General features: G+C 40.4%; 1 protein-coding gene across 6 annotated transcripts in view; it reads right to left on the bottom strand.

Annotated features, from left to right (window-relative positions):
* The window catches only part of epha8 (eph receptor A8), a 136,397-nt gene that overhangs the window by 98,787 nt on the left and 15,396 nt on the right, over window positions 1-22,214 (bottom strand). For all 6 annotated transcript variants that reach the window (XM_026169027.2, XM_026169028.2, XM_080302137.1 and 3 more), the window contains one exon: window positions 2,136-2,200. In XM_026169027.2, coding sequence (XP_026024812.1) covers window positions 2,136-2,200 — 65 coding nt within the window. The remainder of the gene's footprint in view (window positions 1-2,135; window positions 2,201-22,214) is intronic.

Below are 22,214 nucleotides of genomic sequence, written 5' to 3'. Positions count from 1 at the left end.
GTGTCCAGTCATCATAATTTGGATTAAATGTAGAAGAGTAACAAGTCGTCACTTTGAACTGTGGATGCTCTTTGGAAAAACTGCAGATTTCCACCTTTAAACTAGCTTGCAAGGTTGGGAAGCTGCTAGGACGGATGCAACATCTGCTTATATATTGTAGACTGGAACCTCAGAGCCAGCAGCCACACGGGTCAGCTGATCCAGCCCGTCCGCGAAAAAAACAAATTAAAATAGTTCATAACACAAAGTACTGTGTGACCTATTTCTAAATGAGTCTTTTCCCTGTGCTACACACCTACCCAATAACTTCAGATTCCCTCATCTTCCAAATCCCATTTTAATCCCTGAATACAGTATATTAAAATAACAGCTAGCCAGCAGTACAGCATGTAATGACTATGTTGTGATATTTTAATGTCTGTGAATCTTTGGGGAGGGTTTGTATTTATGTTTTTGCTTTGTTGCAACTTCATTTCCACTGAGGAAACTATTTTTATTAAAAGGATTTGTCTAGATAAGACTTAAAAATTGATGTGTTACCACAATTATTATTCTAATAATAATAATTATTGTTGTTATTATTTTGTTTTTCCACTGTTTTTTGGAGAAGCTGTCTGCAGGGGAGATACAAACATTACTTTTTATTGCACAAAAGGCAACGAGTGTGATGGTGAAAAGCAAAGTATATCCAGGCTATATGTGCATTATAGTGATAACAGCACAGACAGCATGTTAACACAAAGTTAGCCATGAACCCAGAGAGATGTTAAACCTAACAACCAACAGGTAACACAAAGCAGTAGGCTGCAGCCTCCGTTTCTACCTGTTTAATTTCTAAAGTAGATTCGCCCCAATGATCACTTTAAAGTCTCTTTATGCTGGTTTTCAACTTTGCTCTGTGCTGTCGGCTTTGTATAAAATGGGATTTGTGTTACTGTATGGAACTGTTGGGTAATTATGAGACAATGTGTTTTGTAATGAGAAAGTAATGTAACTAGCAGTGTAACAAATTACTTTCTCCGGCATGTAATCAGTGATTTTGCAAAGTAGTTTCTTTTATTTATGATTCATAACCTTAACCTACAGGTCGTGTTTGCTGTGCATGAATGGATATAAATGGCCTGAGCTCCCCCCAAAAAGTTCAAATGAATTCACACCATCTGTGTTTTCATTGACAATCATGTAATCATAGTGTATGTAGCCTGACTACAGCGCCACAAAGCTGAACTCCTACTCTACATCTACTCTGCCAAGTGTTTGTTCTGCAGGAGCAGCGAGGAAAGAAAATCTCTCTCATCAAATTATGAGTGAATATTTCCTGCATATTGAACCAATTAAATGAAACACTACAGGCTGAGTTTATGTAATCTAGATGTTAGAACATGGACCTGTCAGGATGGAGGAGACTCACTTCTCACGCTGGTATCACGCCGAAGGAGTGATTTCACTCAAAGCTCTAATCCAATTCTTCCAGCTCTTTTCTCAGGACTTGAAAGACAATCCATCTGTTCCTCCTGGCCGCCGTTCAATCACACCGCCTTCTGTTGTGTGGGCCGGAGGTGAGTTAAATGTTTCTAGCACTTCGCTGACAGCCGAGGGAGTCAGGGACACGGTGGCATCTCTCTGCTATAAAGATCGCGGCTGGAGTCCTAATTCATCACCCCAGGCATCATCATGTGGCATTACAATATGCTAATGCGGCGACGCCGTGCCCTCGCTCTCACCTCGTTCTCTCTTTCATCTTTTTCTCTCCTCCCTGTCTCGCTGGGGGCTGAGCCACCTCCACCCCAAATCCCACTCTGCAATACGCACCTTGCTGCCAGTATGTGCAGGGGGCTTAAGAGTGATGTCAAAGCCAATGTTGGAATTAGGTGAGTGCTGTGTGTAGTTGTCTGACTGCAAATGACGAACATGTAATTAGCCTTTCGTGTCAGAGTTACAACTGGATCGCGTTTAATAAGAACAGGCTTCCCCACCAACTGGAAAATCACCTCACATGCTTTCAAATGGGAAAAAATAGAAATAACTTGCAAACAGGTATTTTTGGGGTTTAAATTTATGGACTTGGGATTAAGCGCAGACGCAGTACAAAACGACTGCCCTGCAAACATGCCGGTATCAGATGTCATTCTTACCCCATGTGATGGATATGTTAGCCAGCCCCAGTCTCCTGAGATTGTAGTCGTGTCCAGTAGATTCACTGCAAAAGAGAGAGAAGAGAACAACACACCGGAGGAGGTAAGTGGTGAACTTTAAATGATTGTTTTTCCTCATCCTGCCCCATCCATCCTGTCCTTCATAACTATCCTCTGTGTGCACTGGCACCCGACAGAGCACCCCACATACACACATACACCTGTCTGACAGGTGTGACTGATGAGCCGGGACGGTCGTCACGGCAACTCTAAGCCAGGTGTCACATCCGTGATGTCACCTTGACCTGTTTCACCCATCACGGCGCCTCAGAACCTCAGTGGTATGAGCTCAGAATAGAACAGGACACGAAACACTGCTTTTCAGAGTGGAATAGAAACACTGCATTAACTTGTTTGTTTATATGGGTGAAAACCACCAATCAGAATGCTCCATTTTCATATGTGTTTTAAGTCAGGAAAGAAGTGGCATGTAAAAGGCAAGTACCAAACACCAGCATGTAACACATGGGACGGACATACAGAAGGTTAACAAGAGTGCAAAACAGTTTGACAAAACATTACGGCAAAGTGTCACTCCAAGCAGGCGGCGACCAATCAGACACTGTTTGCCTGTCTCTATTTTTCATGGTACTTTTGTTTATTGCTTGTTGGCTGGAAGTTTCAAGGGCAGCACAGTGGTGCAGTGTGAACATGCCTCACAGCAAGGCTGTGGTTTCAGACCTTTCTGGGGCCTTTCTGTGTGGGTTTCCTCCCACAGTCCAGACATGTACATGCTAGGCTGACTGGTGCTTCAGTATTGGCCGTAGGTAAGGATGTAGGGTGCGTGAATTTGGCTTACAGCGCAAACCACTTTTGTTTGGTCAGTAAAAGTAAAAATACCAGTCCAGTACTGCAGTATTATTTGGGCATTTAAGTGCAGATTTGTTCTGTTTGAAGCCAATTATGTCAGACTGACTAACACTTAACTTATCTTTAGCTTTGTTACAGCAAAAAAACTGAAATGAGAAGTTTTTTTTCTCTTACCTGGTAGTTAAGCATTTGGTGCATGTGTTTTTTCCCTGTTTGTTTGCTTGTTTGTTTAATTGTTTTTGGTTTTTAAATGAGCCCAACCTGAAATAGCTAACACATAGCTGAACTCTTTTTTACCATCATAAGTGTTGTTCAAATGACTGTAACTCCATTATGCTCATTGTTTTAGAAAGTTGAGAAGACGAGCTGTACGGGATATTCGGTGTGTCACAGTAACACAAAGCATTCACAAAGTACTGCTGTCTGAACACGGGCAGCATAATCAGCTCCACCTTGCTTTTGGCAAATGGCAAACCACGTTCCCATAACTCCTCGATCATTTTGGGCTAGAGAGAAAATTCAAATAGGAAGCCCGAGCTAAATGTTAAAATAAAAGTAAAAAAAAAAAGGTTTTAGAGAAAGTCGTGTCACAGAAATAGCAGCAATTTTATAAATATTTAATATAAACATAATTTAATAACTATAATTATATAATAATTCAATTTGGTAGCACTATATAATACAGCCCAGGACCAACCCAGTAAGCTTGTTTGGTCATCAAGCTTTTAAAAAGTGCAAACAGCTAACTTATGACATTTTAGAATTTGAAAATAAAAACCTCCATTTACTGTGAATGACCTGTAGCAGCATCTTCATGGAGACCCACGCGCTTGAGTCATGTTCACTTCAAATGGAAGTTAAAGTATTTTCAGCTCACACAGACTTGTCCTTCTTCCTATAATTTCTGTATGTTTTGTGTCTTTATCCGATACAGCTGCATCTAAAACTCACTCCACATTCGATCAAAACACATCTGAGTGACAGGACTTTACAAGATGGGATGGACAGCTGAGGAAAAATCTTGGTGAACTATTAATTCTACACAGCAGCAGTGTCCATACAGTCTGCTCAAGCAGGTATGTGTGTGTATGTGCGTGTATCTCACCCCTCCAGCACTTCCAGCTAATATGATCTCTGCCCCAAGGCTGCTTGTCAAGCAGCCAAGTGCTGTTCCCCATATTAGAATGAGTTTAACAAAACACTTCACACTTCTTAGCTTTCGGTCTCTCATCTTCATCTCTCTGCTTGACACTTGCTCTCTTCCTGTCTCTCTTGCTACCGTATGCAACCGTTTTCCCTCAAAGCAGCAAGCGAACTGCCAAGGCCTGGCCTCCTCCCCCTCAGCTGGCTGAGTTCATGCTTTTTACTCATACGGATAATTTTTCAGAAAACAACCGTGAGGTGATCTCTGTGGTTTCCTTGGAAAATGCTGCAAAGTGAAAGTTCAGAAATGATGACACTGACTGTTCAGAAGTTGCGCTTTTGTGCATTTGCATGTTTTGTAGATGGCAGTCTGCCGGCAAAAAGGAAATGATGACATTTACATATCTTCCTCTGTGATAGTTCATGAGTAACTATGATGTCTGAAAACTAGAAAAGCACCACAGAGAGACATTTCATGCACAGGAAGAGATGCGCAGACATTGATTGACGATAAGTGACAGGAAAAAAGCTGATGCGCGTAATGAGCACTTAAAGCGTCTTACACAGGTGTTTTCTCTTCTGCCTGATTAGATGTCCTCTCAGAACTGTGCGAGCACTTTGTGCTTGACTGACGTCTGGCTTTCTCCATAACTTTAACAACAAACACTCCTACATATCTTTTCATAATACTGCAATAAATATGCAGTATATATAATATACAGTAAAAAAAAGACTATGGAAATTTCTTTCAAATTCAGCAGACACAAAAGAAAAAAGCCAAGATTAGTCCAGTATCAGCTCTAACACTAACGTCAACACTGTCTGAGGAAAACTGTATCTGAAGCATCCTGCTGCGTTTTTTGTGTTTATCAGAGTTTGTTCACTGAAACAGTTGCTTGTCGCTGCTGGAAACACGGCTGATGAGAGAGCAGAGACTGGTTCACATAGTAAATGTGGCATGGAACAAAAATAAGGGTGAAAACAAAGAGTGAAGTATCTATTGTGTCTGCAGAAGTGCCTGTAATCATTAAAGTGCCTCTGTTAGCCTTTATATAGTAATATCCCTTTTTTTGTTTCACCCACCGGTTAGTTTGATATAGCCACAAAGAATATTTGGTTAGGTTAACAAAAAAACACACTCTTTTACAGCGTTGAACATCTTAGAAGGCTCCATCTTCTAGCACGAAAGAAAATCTTTTCCCTCCACATCTAAAGGTGTCAGCACATTTATTACAATAAGAGCTTATGTGGTCTTTTTTTTGAATACAGTCCTATCGGAGGTTGCCCAGTGACTACACTGAGCTTTTCTGGTTAGTGTTAGACAGCAACTGATTTTTAAATATTTACGGCAGTTAGTCACAATATTATCACAGATTACATGTAACTCCTGACTTGACACTACAAAGTACAAATACTTTGTTACCGTACCAGAATGTTCAGGTTTCTGTACTTTTACTTTTACGCCCTACTTTTTTAAACAGATATCTGTACTTTCGACTTCTTATATTTTCAGAACAGGCTCGTTACTTTTGCTTTAACAGATTTTGAGGGGAGTTACTATTTGACGTCCCTGCAAGCCTTCAAACATTAAAACAAATATGAGAGTGAACAGTGACACATGAAAGGCAGTCCTGTTTCAGTATTAATCACCAAGTAAAAAGAGATGAAAGAAGCAAAATTGTTTACCAAATTCAGGGGTTAAAGTGGCTCGGTGTTTTTAATTACCAACTCCAGGTCTCCGTAAGTTATTCTTGCAGTACTTAAGCAACTAGCAAGCCCTACTGGAGAGGAGCGCACATAAAGAGAATTTATTTTATTTAAGTAGGTCATTTCAGTGCAGCATTTCTATCAAACATTAACAAACGCACAACCTGTGTGAAGTTTGTCTCACGGTGTGTTGCAGCTAAAGGTCCAGCTGCTGTATTTCACAGGGAGAGAAAAGAAAGAAAGCTAACTTTACTCAGAGATGGAGAAAGATAAGAAAGACTGGACAGGAGAGGAAGAAGAGAGCTTAGATTTAAAGGTGAGGACTGCTCAGTGGTGTTAAACTGTAAATGTGAAGCTTATATGTAAGTCCTCATGTTTTTAAATCAGATATTGGGTCTGTACATGTGACATTAGGGTTTTTTCTTATATTGTGAAACATGCTGAGGCCGACTAACTGTGTTATTTAAAGGTTGTATGAAAATCCTCTGCAGGTTAGTGCAGGATAAACAGGTTAGTTTGCTGTACCGTGAATGTTTCAAAGGCCTTCCCACCTGCTGGATCCCATTTTAGCCTCTTCTCTACTAATATTCCTGTTAGAGGCAAAGTCACTCTCTACAGAGTAGGAAACAAAATAGAGATATTTTTTAAATTCCTTCTTTTTCTCTGTTTATGTTCTTTTTTACTTTTACGTGAGTAAAGAAGTTGAATCAGTACTTCGACTCTTACTGAAGTATTTTTTAACACTCTCTGTACTTCTGCTACTCTATAAAAGTACAGAATATCTGTACTTTTGCCCCCTCTGTCAATAGGAGGCTGTTTCTGTTTTAATGCTGTTTTAGTGTCATCTTGATGCGCCAAAATCACTCTGAAGATGGCAACTGACTGCAAAGCAATTATTTTATTTTTATTATTAACTGTAATTTGTGCTGATAATTATGTAATAATTATGAATTAAGAGCAATAAGATGCTTTTCAGAGTGTAGTGACTTTCGAGTCTCCTAGCATAGTTGTTCCTAACTGTAGCCTGAAGAACGTTCTAATTAGGCGGAATCATTGAAAACACCTGTGTGGGTTGACAGCCCTTCAACGCAAATGATGCGTGTGCATACACCCACACACACACACGGACATGCACAAAATCACTTATTTTGCAGCTCACTTTATTAAAATGATTCTGGGCTGTCTGGCTCTTTGGTGGCTCCAAATAGCAGGAGTCAGCCATTCTTAGAAGTAATGAAGAGATCTAATCTGGGTTAGTCCAACTCTGAACAGTGCTTACTGGCTGCTGTTTTGCAGAGGGAGTTGTGTGTTTTGCTCTCAAGTGTCAATTTGTGGCTTGCAGTGGGTCAAGAACACCCACAATTCATAGAGGCAACTAGGATGAGTGCAAAATGAAGTAATGGGGATGGAGCACTCTTCTTCACTGAAGCTCCACTTCATGATTTAGAGTAATAAGACACAAGTATTTTTCCATAAAAATCTTGCCAAGTGGAGTCTCGTCATCTCCTAATTTCTCTGTGCAAAGGCTGTAGCTTTTCTCACGTGTTGCAATTAGCTGGTGTGTCACTCCTTCTAATTTGGGCATTGGGCCGCTGTGGAGGGCAGTGGGTCAGAACACACAGACAGATGGCAGTGCCACCATTCGCTCATCCCTCCATCCATCCCTCCCTCATCTCCCAGCCTTCTCTCTGCCTCTCCCTCGCCAAGGCGCCGACATCCCATTGCATCGTATCGATGATGCGGTAGCCCCTTGCGCTCTAGCCAAGGTCACAAATGGATGTCGCCAATTACACTCCCCTGAGTGCTCTCCGCCGGCCCGCCAAAGTGACATAATGAAAGCAGCGTACCGGTGCAAGTGGATTTAATAATTCTTCGCTGCACCGAGGGAATTTTGCTCCACTATACTGTTATTATTAAAGCACAAAAAAATAAAGACAAATAAATCCACTCCCTGAATCTGAAAATATGTGAGGCGGCATGTTATCACTGCCGCAGACCGTGTGAAGATTCACAAGCCGTTCCCAGTGGTATTAATTTAATTTCCACTCAAATGAGAAATCCCTCTGTCTTTGAAGGTGGTGGGAGTCATTTATCTAATTTGCTCTGGCTGCCTGAATTATGACTCGTATACAAGCGATAGGGTTTAGTGGCATGTCTGCTGCTTTGCTTTAATGTGACGGCAACTGTGTGAATAGAAGAGAGGACAGGCAGTAATTAGCACTTTGTATACACACACCCCAACACACACACACACACACACACACACACACACACACACACACACACACACACACACACACACACACACACACACACACACACACACTTTGTCTCATCTTGTATGGAGGAAAGCGGAAAAAAGCTCAATCCTCTTTTTTTAATTCTCCTTTTCTTCATTGCATTCCCACCTCCACCTTCAAGCGCTGTTTTCACAAAGTTCTAAAAGCAGTGCTTTACAAGGCTTTTGAGGGAACAGGCTGACCTCCAGTAAGCTCCAGCAGCAGAGCTCGGTCTCAAAAGCTCTGCAGCAGTGAAGAGGTTAAAAGCCTCTGTTTGGCGTTGGCCAGGCGGAGGGACCGAGAGTGCATCTCCTTGAGGACCCCCGGGCTTGAAATTGAGTTTGTTCCTGTTTCACAGCATTCTCTTAATAACAGGAACACAAACCATCACCCCCACCTACACCTTCACCAATTTCTCTCTGTGCTGCTCTCCTCCACATCTCGGGGAGCGCCAAATGAAAAAGCTGTCCGCCAACTTGGGAGCTTGTTCCCACTCACTCAGAGACACAACACATATTTCCCAGGGCGGCGCTCAACTTTTTCGGAGTGCCATTTCTTTTCCCTCCTCTCTCGCCCCCACGACTCCATCGGACTGGTAGGTTAGCGCCGGGGCTCGTGCCTGAGCGCCTGCGGCCTGGCACTTCATGTCACAGGCATGTGTCAAATCAGCCAGGCCTTCCGATGCCTCTGAAAAGGCAGCAGTGGTCGTGGCCGGCTGAAAGTGGGCGCATGTGTGGCTGGAGTCAACGTGGAAGGATTATGGGCTGTCACAGAACGGCTCGCCTGCAGCGCTGTCGATGGCTCGGTATGGCCAATAGCAACAAAGTTGTCTTTATATATATATATATATATATATATATATATATATATATATATATATATATATATATATATATCCGTGGTAATCGGAGCACTAGGTGCGGTGACTCCCAAGCTAGGCGAGTGGCTCCAGCAGATCCCGGGAATAACATCGGAGATCTCTGTCCAGAAGAGCGCAGTCCTGGGAACAGCTAAGATACTGCGCAGGACCCTCAAGCTCCCAGGCCTCTGGTAGAGGACCCGAGCTTGAAGGATAAACCGCCCGCAGGGGCGTGCTGGGTGTTTTATATATATATGTATACACACAAACACAAAAAAAGAGGGGAGTATAGATGGAGGAAATGGCAAAACACAGCTCAAAACTTCATTTCCACCCCAAAAGACATGGTCATGCATTTCAGAAAGGAGAGTGCAGCCATCACTCTACACAAAGTGTATCAGCACACACACATATAGCATGTGTACATGCAGAGAAATAAAAGGCAACATTCGATGGCAATCAAAAATGTGCATAGACCAACGCATAAGTGTACATCCTTTCAAGCAAATATGCACACTCACACATATGTACAGACACACTCATTGATGGCACAGCTCTTGTGTGAGACAGGCACAGTGACAGCTGTGTAATTATCTCATCAACACCTCCCTGCTCTAACAAGCTTCTCCTTCTCTTGTCTCTCTTCGAGCCGCCTGTAACGCTCCTCATAGCTGCTGCGACCACGGACGATAAAAGCCTTCACGGAGATGAGAGGAGCTTCACCAAAACACCGAACGCTGGCGCTCGCTTTTTCTCTTTTATTTCCTCTTAGTCTCTCTCTCACACACAGACGCACACACTGGGACACACAGAGCTATTGTCTGTCCTTTCTAGTTTTGTTTTTAGAATTGCTTTGCAGTCCCAACACCAATTCCATACTCTCCAATTATAAGAACAAGTCCACATAAATTACTGCCTCTCAAGAAAACTCAAACCAATATGAAATAATTTACAAGCATTCTTTTCATCGCCAGCGCTCCCCTCCTCTCCTCTTTACAGATGCAAGTGTATGGGTTTTTTTTTAAATGCTCATGATGAGCAGTAACAGTCACAGGGAGGTGTGCTGGTTCAAGTCAGGCAGATGAAATGAAGAAATGAAAGGTGGAAATGAATTAAGGGAGACTGATATGATTCCCAAATTGTTCATTTGGTGCTCACAAGCAAAGAGAGAGCACATTATTAGTAGATCGTGTTAATGCACCACACCAGGACACTTGAGTATCCAATGATGGTGGGTGATTAAAGTAAAGTAGTTTTCAGGCATTTTTGAGATTGAAAGTGTGAATCCTCGGTCACCAATGAGTTGTACAGCAGTCCAGATCCAGACCCAGATGCCATTCTTTGCTGGTTATTTCAGTCTGGCACAGCTGTTCTGAATGGGTTCATGAATAAGGTAGATGTTAATGGATATATTCAACAGCTCTGGTACACAGGAAACACACAGACCAATCACATGCTTTGTGAGTCATTCCATGTGATGCTGCTCAGCCAATCAAATAATTTATTTAGAGTGCATGTGGGAAAACAGAAAACTCCACGAGGAGATGAGAGAAGCCTGAAGAAGTAAGTCAGGGGAGCAGCAAGAAAAGAGGGGTTAAAGCTGAGATGGGTTACATGTGAAGGAAAAAGAAGAAAAGGGGAAACGCAGAGTACAAGTTTTCCTTTTTTTTAAATTAAGCATTTAATTTTAGGATAGCTTTTTCTAAAAGTTATTTTTTTTAACTTTTGAATGCAAACCTTGATTAACTTTGAATGAGAAAGAATTAAATATATTGAAATATCTTGCACTGAATTCTGAAGCAGGTGGAACTTTATGACATTCTGGAACTTTGTTATTTTCTTGAACTGGACCTCTTTAATTTTTAACTGACAGTCCTGCTGTATAGAAAAGAAACGTACAATCATGGCTTATCAGGCACAGCTATGCTGCAGAGTGAGAAAAAGAAAGAAAGAAAATGTGATTTTATTTGGGGTAATAAGTTATGAGCTGGAAGAAGTGCAAATAGATTTATCATGATTGTGAATGTGTTTACATTTTATTTTTACCTGTTGAAAGACGTTTCATTCAAATACTGGCTTCCATTTTAGCGATCTACGATGGAGGAGTGCTGGCAGGCTATACACTAAAAATGTTACGCCTGTAACATCTGTTCCCTGAAGGAGGCAAACGGGGTGCAACACAAGGTTGCCTCCCTGTGCAGCTGGGCTCGATGAGCAGTGGTTATCGAAATGAGGGAGAACTGTGTTACAGGGCTGCTCATAAGTCATCACAGTTCATCTCCCTATCATGTTTTGAGTTTTGAGTAGGGCTCATGGTATAGTTTTGGTTTATGAAGTTATTTATGTTCCAGTTATTCAGTATTTCATCCGCTGTATTCACTCTGTTGTTTGTATCCTAGTGTCATGTGTGTGCAATTGTTTGTATAGTCTGTGTCTCAGTGTATGTCCTGTCTTATTGTGATAGTCCTGTGTAGGTGATGTTCTGTTCTGCTTCCCTGTTTCGTCAGTCAGATTATGTCCAGCCGTGTTTCCTCTCTGCCTGGATTCCCTCTTGTGTATATAATGTCTCTGTCTCCTTCTGTCCAGTGTTGTGATCTCCTTCTTGCTGTGTTTCCTGTCTGTATAGTAATTCCATGTATAATTCTGCCTGTTTAGGATCTCCCAGTTAACCTTCCCGTTTAGTTGTTTACCTATAAACTCACAGTCCTGCCTGTGAGTCTGCACTTTGGGGACATAACTCTGCCTAGCACACAGATCCACTAACACTGCCTTAAAGGCATGAATAGACATGTCTTCAGCCAAGACATGTGGGGCTATGACATCCCATAGTATGTGTTGTACCGAGTGCATCAACCGAAAGAGAACATATCCTCCAGTACCAACTTGGGTCATCTTTGCACTCCACAACTCAGTTTTGGAGTTTTCCATTAGGTGGTAGTACCTGGTACCAGGTACTGTCTCTGTAACTGCTTGGGGTTCCAAGCGATCTGAGGTGATCCAATGTGATGTCAACAGTGGGGTCACTCGATGAGTCATGAGAATGTCTCCATCACAAAAATCAAAACCACCATTTTTGAAACCTGACAACAAGGGAAATGGCTACACAAAAGACCATGACCGAGGTTCCCAAGTCTGACACAAAGCCATACACCACATTTGCCTTAAAGACATTGTTGTGGCGTTCATGTTGCATAGGTACTAGGTACTAGTGCAAAATAATAATTGACTTTAGGCCATGAAAACAGATCAGAGGGGAAAATGAGTGTAAAGTGTAAGGGTTAGGGTTAGCACATGTTGGTAAACTTCAAAGGGCTGTTCAACTTTCAGTTGTCATGTCAAGACCCAGATTCACAGAATATAACCTTATCAGAATTAGCTTGAATCACGGCCCTCTTTAAAGATTTTCTTCATAGCAAAGCAGCTTTTTCTTTGCTTACTATTCCAAGACTTATCTTAAAGTAAAATGAGTCTGATGAATGTGTCAACATTAGATTCTTCTCCGTCACTCAACTGAAGTTATCTGGGCTGCTTCACTAAATTTCCCCAAGTCTAGTTTTGTTTGACAAGATTTAAAGAGGGCATCAGAAGAAGAAGAAAAACCCTGTAAACTGAGTTCTGTAAAGTTTCTTCAGCCAGTATTGACTTTCATTTTACAGAGAAGGGAACAAAATCATGTGGCTTCCTGGATGACAAATGAGCTGTAAATAAACCACAACACATGGGAGCAGAACTCCAGGCTGGGATCACACCCAATACATAACATGTTTGTGTTGCTGCAAATGCTTACCCACAACATATGTTACTACACATTATGCCAGCATTCTGTGGTCATTTTTCTTCTTTTCCTACCTTCTTGCTTAATACTATTTTGATAATTACTGAGTTAATAGTATTAGTAAATATTGTGTGTAATGCATTTAAAAAACCCTCATATAGTTTTTTGTTGTTGTTTGTTTGTTTGCTTTTTTAAAATAAAACTGTTACAGAAAACCTATTTTTATTTTCAGGCTATAAGAATTTTCAAGCAGGCTCCAAGAAGGTTTGCATGTGTACAGCCTTAATGCTGGCTCTCATCCACTGTGTAATAAACTAAAGACTCGAGAAAGACAGAGAGATGCTCTCTCTCTCTCTCTCTCACACACACACACACACACACACACACACACACACACACACACACACACACACACACACACACACACACACACACACACACACACACACACACACACACACACACACACACACAGAGTTCAACACTGAATGCTCATCACTGATAAGAAGGTAGTGATCTGTGACAGAGTGGAGCAGCCATTAAGGGAAGGAACGACAATGCAGTGACTGCATCTTTTCTTGATGAAGTTTGCCTTTAAAATGTGGATTGGATTACAAACCTGAGTACATCAGCTAATTCCTTATTATAATGGTACATTTTTTTTAATTAATCTAAGCACATTTTAATGTATTTATGGTGCATTGTAAAAGCTGATGCCAGTTAACATACTTTCTGGTACCTTTTTGGCCATGAATAATTTCAATAATCACCTCCTCACCTAACAAACTGATTATAATAATTTTGAGTAAAATGTAACTGAAATGTATAAACGCAAAAGTTTATTTATTCACATAATTAATCATTAAGGAAAATATGCTTAGTATAAATTGAATGCATACCAATCCAATACATTTCATTTAAATTTAATGTTTTCCTTTGTACTTATGCAAAAAAATTACTTGAAGAATTTACATCAAATCACTTAAAGTCAGCATTTTGAGTGTAAATATTTTCTTCAGTGTGGAGTCCAATCACTTGGACCTGTAGATACATGACTATAGACTTTACCTCTATTTTTAAAACTGTAAACAGTAAGAAACCATCAATAGGAGAGAACACTGCCAGCCTACAGAGGAGCCCTGCTTAGTAGAGCCACAATAGAGAAACAATGATGTAACAGAGATATATGGGCTACATTTTTCTTTAAGAGAAAATGAATATTTTACACATTTATGCCTTCATTGTCCTTGTCGTTTCTTAATTTACTCTCAGCATGTTTTTCTACATATCCTCACATCTCCCCATCTGAATAAATACTCACTGTCCTTTGTGGCAGTTTTCCATATGTCTAACTTGCTGTAAAAACGGTGCTTTGTTCAATGGTGTTCAGCTCTTTTTTTCCATTTTCTTTCTGTGTTTCTTGCTGTGTCTTTTTAGCATTTGTTGCAGTGGCCCATTTTCCCCACAGGGATCATTAAAGCTTCATCTCGTTACCTCCACACCTACACTAACCTTCCTCCCTCTTCTTCCTCGTCTCATCTTTCTTCAGACTCTCCCTGAAGTTTTTCTCCCCAGAGGCTCTTCTTTCCTCCGAATGTCTCCATTGTGGTGTAAGCCTTTTGTCCTTGGTACCAAGAAAGCAGTACAACCGATGGCGGGAGAAGACGGCTGAGAGACTTATAATGACACGCAGATGCAGATGTTCCCTTTAGAAAAGACTTTGTTTCAACTTTTCACCCTCTGCTTCTGAACTCATATGATAAGTGCCACCAATAGGTTTTAAAGTGGTAGACAGAACAAACAAGTGGAAATGGTATGAAACAGTGTGGACACACGCACACATTCACGCACACGCATGCACACACACACACACGCACACACACACACACACACACCAATTTTTGGATAAAAAATAAAAAAATAATATACACTTGGTTTTTTTATTCACATTAAATATTTTGAATGGCTCAGATATGTTTGCATAAATTTACATAATTATACAAAAATTTTTTATTTTTGAGTATTTTGTCAAAAATTTAATCCTGAACCCGACTTTTTAATTTTTTGAATCGTTATTTAATTTTTTGGCCTAAAGTTCAGCGTTTAGTCAGGAAACAACTGTTTAATTTCTTGTAAACTTTCCTTGAATTTTGATAGATTTTAGTCTGTTGTTTCTGTGTTATTTGCATTGCAAGTTTTCTTTGGACATATGCTCTGAGTTTACAGAAACAATTACCACATTTAAATGGTATTTAAATCTGGTCCATTCCCCCCTGCTTTTTTTGTGTGGTATACACAAAAATGTGTAATCTCTTTTTTCTTTATTTCTGACATCGTTTACATATTTTAATTGTATTATTTGTATTTGCTTTATTTTGGACATTCATAACATTCAGTTATTAAATACTTATATAGAAACACAGTTATTCAATTCAATTCAATTTTATTTATACAGCACCAAATCAGAACAACAACACCTCAAGGCGCTTTATATTGTAAGGTAGACCCTACAATAATACATTACGAGAAAAACCCAACAATCATATGACCCCCTATGAGCAAGCACTTTGGTGACAGTGGGAAGGAAAAACTCCCTTTTAACAGGAAGAAACCTCCGGCAGAACCAGGCTCAGGGAGGGGCGGCCATCTGCTGCAACCAGTTGGGGTGAGAGAAGGAAGACAGGATGAAAGATATGATGTGGAAGACAGACAGAGATTAATAACAAGTATGATTCAATGCAGAGAGGTCTATTAACACATGTTGAGTGAGAAAAAAATAAAAACGTATTATTATTAGTTCCCAAATGGAGAGCAAAACTAATGAAAGTGGAACGAGCACATTAACAGAAAGTTAACTGGAAAGGAAAAGTGTGGCAGTCATCTCTGTTGTTTTATTTTCCTTCATGGGTCAACAAAAGCAGATTCAAGGATGAGAACTGGACTGAGGCTGATTACCAACTTCCTCATATCAAGCTACTCCTTAAACAGAGAGAACAGCTAAGCATCTTACCTGGGCTGTAACAGTGCCACATGCTGACTAATTGGTAGTGAAGTCAAAAACAGACAAACTGAAGGCCAATATCACACTAACCTGGGCTTCATCAGCAGTGCCAGAAGCTGACTGCCTCCATGCCATGCTGCACTGATGCAGTTTGTTAAAGGAATCCTAACCAAGAAACTGTATTGTCAATATTTTAACAATTTAAAACACTGGATTCCTTTTTAAAATACCAGCAAAATCATCAAAATTATAACAAAAAAGGTTAAATATTTTACTATATTGACTATACAATATATAAAAAATGTACCTTTTGAAGTTCTGTTTTTTAAGATCCACTAATATTTCGAGTCAGTCACAGGATGGTGGGTTGATGGTTTTTACTATAGAAAATGCCCCTGACAATAAGGTACGTAGAAATTTGAATGAAGGGTTTCTGCTTAGAATCTACTATTATAACTTTACTGTGTTAAATATGCAGGTCTGACTAGAGCACCAAAAAATGCTAAATTAAAAATATCAGTTCAGTGCTGCCATATTGAGGACATGACTGACTTTGTTAAGTTTAAAGTAAATGAATAAATAAATAAAAATCTAATTAAAACTGAGCCAGCCATTACTTGGTCAGAAATTGGTGTACAATACAGAGTCCAGCAGCTGTGCAATAATTCTACAGTCAAACAGAAGGTCAATATGCCTAACAAAGCTCATTTTTAACATTTAATATCCATGAAAATAAACAGATCCCTGGCACCATGTACAGCAGCAGGGCCCCCACGGGACTCCAGCAGACAGAGAGTGAGGACTGAAAACTCAATCTGTTAGGTGTACTAAAGTGATTTTTAGCATTATCCCAGAGTAATAGGATTCCCCCGCATGGTTGATACTTTTTTAATGCAGTCGTTACCTGGTTCATGCATTTTTGATTTGTTGATTTTTTCCAGCTCAGCGCTATAGGTGTCAAGTTTAACAGCACAAAAATGTGTTTTTTTTTCACTAAGGTCTTACTATCATCCTAACACTGGCAAGAATGAATAAGAAGGCTCTTAAAATAAAAACAAGTAAGGCAGATATTTATTACATGATTGATGAAATCGTAATAGTTGTTGTGAAGGGGAAAACTTCACCTACAGGCAGAAAATAAAAAATAAATACAAAATCCATAAAAAACATTTGACAGTAAATAATGCTTTTTCATCTTTTTAGTTGGGCATTTTTAGTCTATGGGAATAGATTCCAGGTAAAGCCAGCCTCTAGTGGCCACTACAGGAATTGCAGTTTATATTGCTTCCACACTCACCCTAACTTTAAGCCCTGAGTGCTGCTGGTTGCCTTTGAGGCATCTGTTTTCTAAACGGGGAAAAAAGGTGATTGAGGATTCTGTGTTGACTGTTAGAGCTGTAAGTCTTATATTAGCATATTAAAGATATCACCTCTCATTAACATGAAGACATAAGAGTAAAAAAAATTATCTGAAACTGAACGTTTAGAGCTTTTTCATGTCAGAGCTTTTGGCTCACAGGAATTATTACTGCCATGTTTAACTTGAGCATCTGCCACTTTAACAGTATGTATATAACAGAAGAGGAGACTTTAAACAACTACTAAATATGCTATGTGGGGGCGGGGGGGGGGGGGGGGGGGTGTATTTGAACACTGGAGACACAAGAAAGCTGTCATCGTCATCACTGCCAGAGCTTCCAAGATTGTTATGGAAATGAAGCATAGAAGTGTGCACTGCACAACTTTTTCCATATTATCAGCACAAAATGCACTGGACACAGCGCTTTTTCAACAAGTAAACAGCAGAATACACCGTAAACACGGCCCAGTTTACCGCTATCCACAAGCACAAGATTGGGTCAGAAAGAGCAGGCACAGTACCTGCTCCTCTGCTGGATGCTTGATGAGATGATGCAGTTTACTCAAACCCCACCCAGCACAATCTCTCACATCTTACTTTACCAGGTGCTCCCATGCTTGAGCGTGAGACCCTGCTTTGTATATATATCCCTGCAAGGCATCATGCTTGCTGCATGATGAAGGGTGGAGGATGCTCAGGGCCAGCGAGACTCATCCATTCCCAGAGGAGAGAAGTGTGAATAGCAGGCTATACTGCTGCCTGGGCCTGCCTGGCTTCCCCAGGGAAAACATCCAGAGGGATGTAGACGCAGCAAAGGAGAGACATGGCAAGCTATTTATAGAGCAGGTAAAGAGGAGTGGTGGGGCAAAATGAGAGGAGGGGGCAGTAGACAAGAAGAGAAGAGACATAAAAGTCTGAAAGCAGATGACAGAGTATGATATCTGTGGCTCACGGTGTCCACAGAGATCTGGACGGATGTTGTCTGCAGCACCTGCTGAACAGAACAGATCTCCTGACTTGTAGCTCATGCTGCTGAAAAAGCTGACCAAGTATGCTCAACTTATTGATTTATGGCAGAGAGAGTTCATGCAGAGGTTAGCTGTGTTGAACTGAAGAGCAGCGAGACAGAGCAGAGAGAATAGTTAAGTCAAGATGACGGTGATATTTTATCAATACGGACTCGACTTGCAGCCCAGCCCAGAGATCCCTGTGATGTTTCCATACCAGCTCCGTTCTCACCATGCCTTTCTCATTAATAAGTAAAATTACACTTCTTCTTTATTTATTTTCCTGCACGCTGGCTGCTCTATCAACAAGCCCCTGCGCTGTCAGCTCAGTTCAGCCCTAGTGCAGCATGTATGTCTCTATTTCAAACCAATGCCCTTTAATCATTTTCATCATTTCAGCGGGCTGACATTTTACATAAAGAGCTCTTATCATCCCTAGCTTATGCTTAATGATGAATGGTGATAATTACTGTCAGTCAGTGTGTCTAACATGCCATGGTCACCTCACTATGTCTGCTCTGGAGGGCCCATGCTTGAAGAGGGAAAAGAGACTGCAGTATCAGTAGCAAGATAACATTAAAAAAAAAGAAGAAGAAAGGAATTGGGGCACACATGCCCTGTACCGTATGTGTTCATGACTTAGTTTCATGAAAATCTTTATGTATAACCCAAGGTTTTCTCTGGTTTTCTGCCTCCAGGCTGAGAGCCTTAGGAACATTTTGGAGCCAGGCAATAAGAACACAACTAAATACAATGAATGACTTTTTATGCTACACTTTAGGCAACCATTGACCAGGTGTTCCCTCTGGGTGCGGGCTATATTTCCTGCCTAGACCAGTAGGTATCTGTAATTGTGGCAACCTGTCCATCAGTGCTGGCTGAGCTGCATTCCTGTTAGTTCCTATTAGTACAGGAAAATTACAAAACACTGTTTCAATAGAACTAAAAGCTTTAGGGAAGACATGGAATGAAATACGGACACCAGGGACATAAGGAAATATGTGGCACTCAAAGAATGTGGAGAGAATTTCATAACAGAAAATGCAGGGAGGGAAAAAACCTTATTATAGGGCAAAGTCCGGAAAATGGCTAAAAACAATTCAAAGATTTGGTTCTTAAATGTATTTTCTACTATACCTAAAATACTCAAAGCACTTTGTACAGCTTGCCTCATTCACACAAGTACATGTTCTATGCTTAAGTGATCTCTCTCTAATGTACACACACATTCAGACTCTTATGGATATATCAGAGAGCTATTTGGGGTTGGTATCTTACCCGAGGATATTAAGCACACAGACTGAAGCAGCCAGGGATCGAATGATCAACCTTTTTTTAGCAGATGACCTGCTCTTCCTCCTGAGCTACAGGACCCCACAACATCACAATGTCAGCATTGGACAGCTTGCAGAGCCGTTATTTATTTATTTATTATTATGTATTATTAGTTATTTAAAATTTGTATTTGTGACAGAATTTTGTTCAAGTCACCATTAAATATGGAATAAAGAGACAAACACTGCTCATATGGCAAGGTTTATATAATACTTCAAAGGATCTGCCTAAGTAAAGTATCACGATATATGTGAAATGGTAAAATGTTCAAGGGTATTTTTTATAAATGTAGCTTTTTCTATTCTACTACTCAATATATTGTAGGCAATAATGAGCAGAAAATTTCAAAACTTTGTCAAAAGAATAAAATCAAAATGACAAAACAAAATTTAAAATTAATATTTTGCTGTAAAATGGGCTCCATCTTTTCAGTATAGCACAATAACAAAATAATGATTTATATGTTCTAAGTTATCAGAAGCCTAGAGTAACCTACTAAGCAAGGTCAATTGAAAAGCACCTTTACATTATAAAGTATGTCTTATCTTGATAAAATTACTATTTTGCAGCTGATAAGATATTCAAAACAACATATAAAATGGGAAATAAATTTGCATAATCATTAAAATTATTATTTCTTTGGAAATCTGCAGCAGAATAGTGAAAACTGCTCCAGAGCTGGTGGACCTAACTGTCTGTGCAGCCCAGTGAGAGCTGTAGATTTGAATGAACTACAGAGTAGTGACTCTCTGCATCATTAGCCAGTACCAAAAAAAAGCAGCCTGAGCATGGAAACATCAGCAGCAGGAAGTAAGGTGCGCAAATCAGTATCAAACCATAATTTCTAGTGCACAACACAATGACATGCTGCTGTGTTAATGTGTTTGTTTTCCCCATGGAGCCATGCGTCGAAGTGCAGAGCGTTCCAGTGCAGAGAGCGAACTGGAGCTCGCAAAAGCCTGCAGCACGCCCTCTGCTCAGGGACTCGCAGGGATACACCAGCTTTGTTGTTAATCTAGTTTGAGCACAAGTAGATGAATGAGTTTATGCATTTGAAAAGGGCTGTTTTTGAACAGAAGACGAATGATGTCAGAGAACAGAGAGGGGAATAAAAGAGTGTTTGGACTCCCTGTTTTGAAAGAGTTAGCCACCGCACATCACCGAGACAGCTGTGCATTTCCTCTCCCCACTTGGCTATTCTTCTTTCTTTCTTATCTTTTTTTTCTTTTTGCTCGTACATTCACCTTAAAAATCTTTGATCTTCCTACATTTATACATTTATACAAGATATCACTGCACTGATTACACACTCACATCATCACACAGAGGTAGTTGTACTGGAAGAACATGGATCAAGAGGAGAAAAAACATAGTAGGTAACACAGCTCTCTACTGGCCCTTCCTCTTCCAACTCAGAGGTTTCAGATAAACTTCTTTTAGACTTTTCAGTGTAAGAGCTCAGGATCTAAAAATGCTGCTTCTGTGCTACTGATCTGAGTGATGTCATACACAGGCCAGGCTTGTTTGTGGTTTCATTTACTATCTCTATCTCTACTTTTAAGATTAGGCTTAAAAAATTTCCTTTTTGCTAAATATATATATATATATATATATATATATATATATATATATATATATATATATATATATATATATATATATTAGGGGTGCAACGATATTCGTATCGATATTGAACCGTTCGATACAGTGCTTTCGGTTCGGTACGCATATGTATCGAACAATACAAAATTTGTGATTTATTTTATCAACTTTCCTTCTGATGATGCTGTCTGTGTTGAGCCCTCAGTGAATCTGCGCTCGACAGTGCAGCCTAGGCGGAGTAGTCAACGCAGATTCACTGAGTGCAGGGCAAGCTAGCGAGACAGAAGCTAAGCTCTCCTTGCAACATGGCAAATTGAACCTCCCCCACCCTCATTCAGATCTGGCGTTTGGAATTATTTTGGTTTTCATGTGACGTATGACCCTGAAGGTAAGCGAGTCATGGACTAAAGTAAAACAGTATGTTGGATGTGCCACGCAATGCTCAATTACATGGGTGGGAACTAGTGTGTTAGCGCAGTTAGCTCGTTAACGTGTTGGCCATCCAGCCCCACGCACGGGGCGATCCACGGTAGCTCGTTAACGGAGATTCGCCGTGTTGTGGCGTTAACGTCATTTCAACGAGATTAACGCTGACAGCACTAGTGGGAACACAACGAATATGACTGCACATTTACGCCAACATCATCCTAGTGCAAAGACAAGTGGAAGCAGACAAAAACAACAAGCATGCATGCTACAAACTTTAGCCGAGTCATTTAGACAGCCGTTAGCACATGATTCTCCTTATGGGGACCTGATATGTTTAATATGCTGCTGAGAATATAACCCAGAAGAAGCGGATAGTATAGCTTTTATTTTGGAAAGAGACATTTCTCTGTAATAAACTCTCTTTTCCAAAGATGAGTGATTCCTCAATCAGATACAGGGCTGGCAATATCGGTAGCCCGACGTCCTGGAGCTAGCGATTTTTTTCAGTCGGGCTACCAAAATCTATCTCTGCCCTGCCCGTCGGGCTATTGTAGGAAGGAAAAATATATGTCAATGCTTTTGCATTCTTTCAGAAATGTAGCTGGGTAATTATGTCATTGGCATCGGTGAGCCACTGTCAATATGTGACATATTGAAATCGGTTTGAATTTGCGCTTGTTTTTTTGCTTTCACTTTGCAATCGTGCGAACTG

This window comes from Astatotilapia calliptera, chromosome 5 (assembly GCF_964374335.1).
Source record: "Astatotilapia calliptera chromosome 5, fAstCal68.1, whole genome shotgun sequence".
Taxonomy (NCBI): Eukaryota; Metazoa; Chordata; class Actinopteri; order Cichliformes; family Cichlidae; genus Astatotilapia; species Astatotilapia calliptera.
This window is presented reverse-complemented; position numbering and strand designations above follow the sequence as displayed.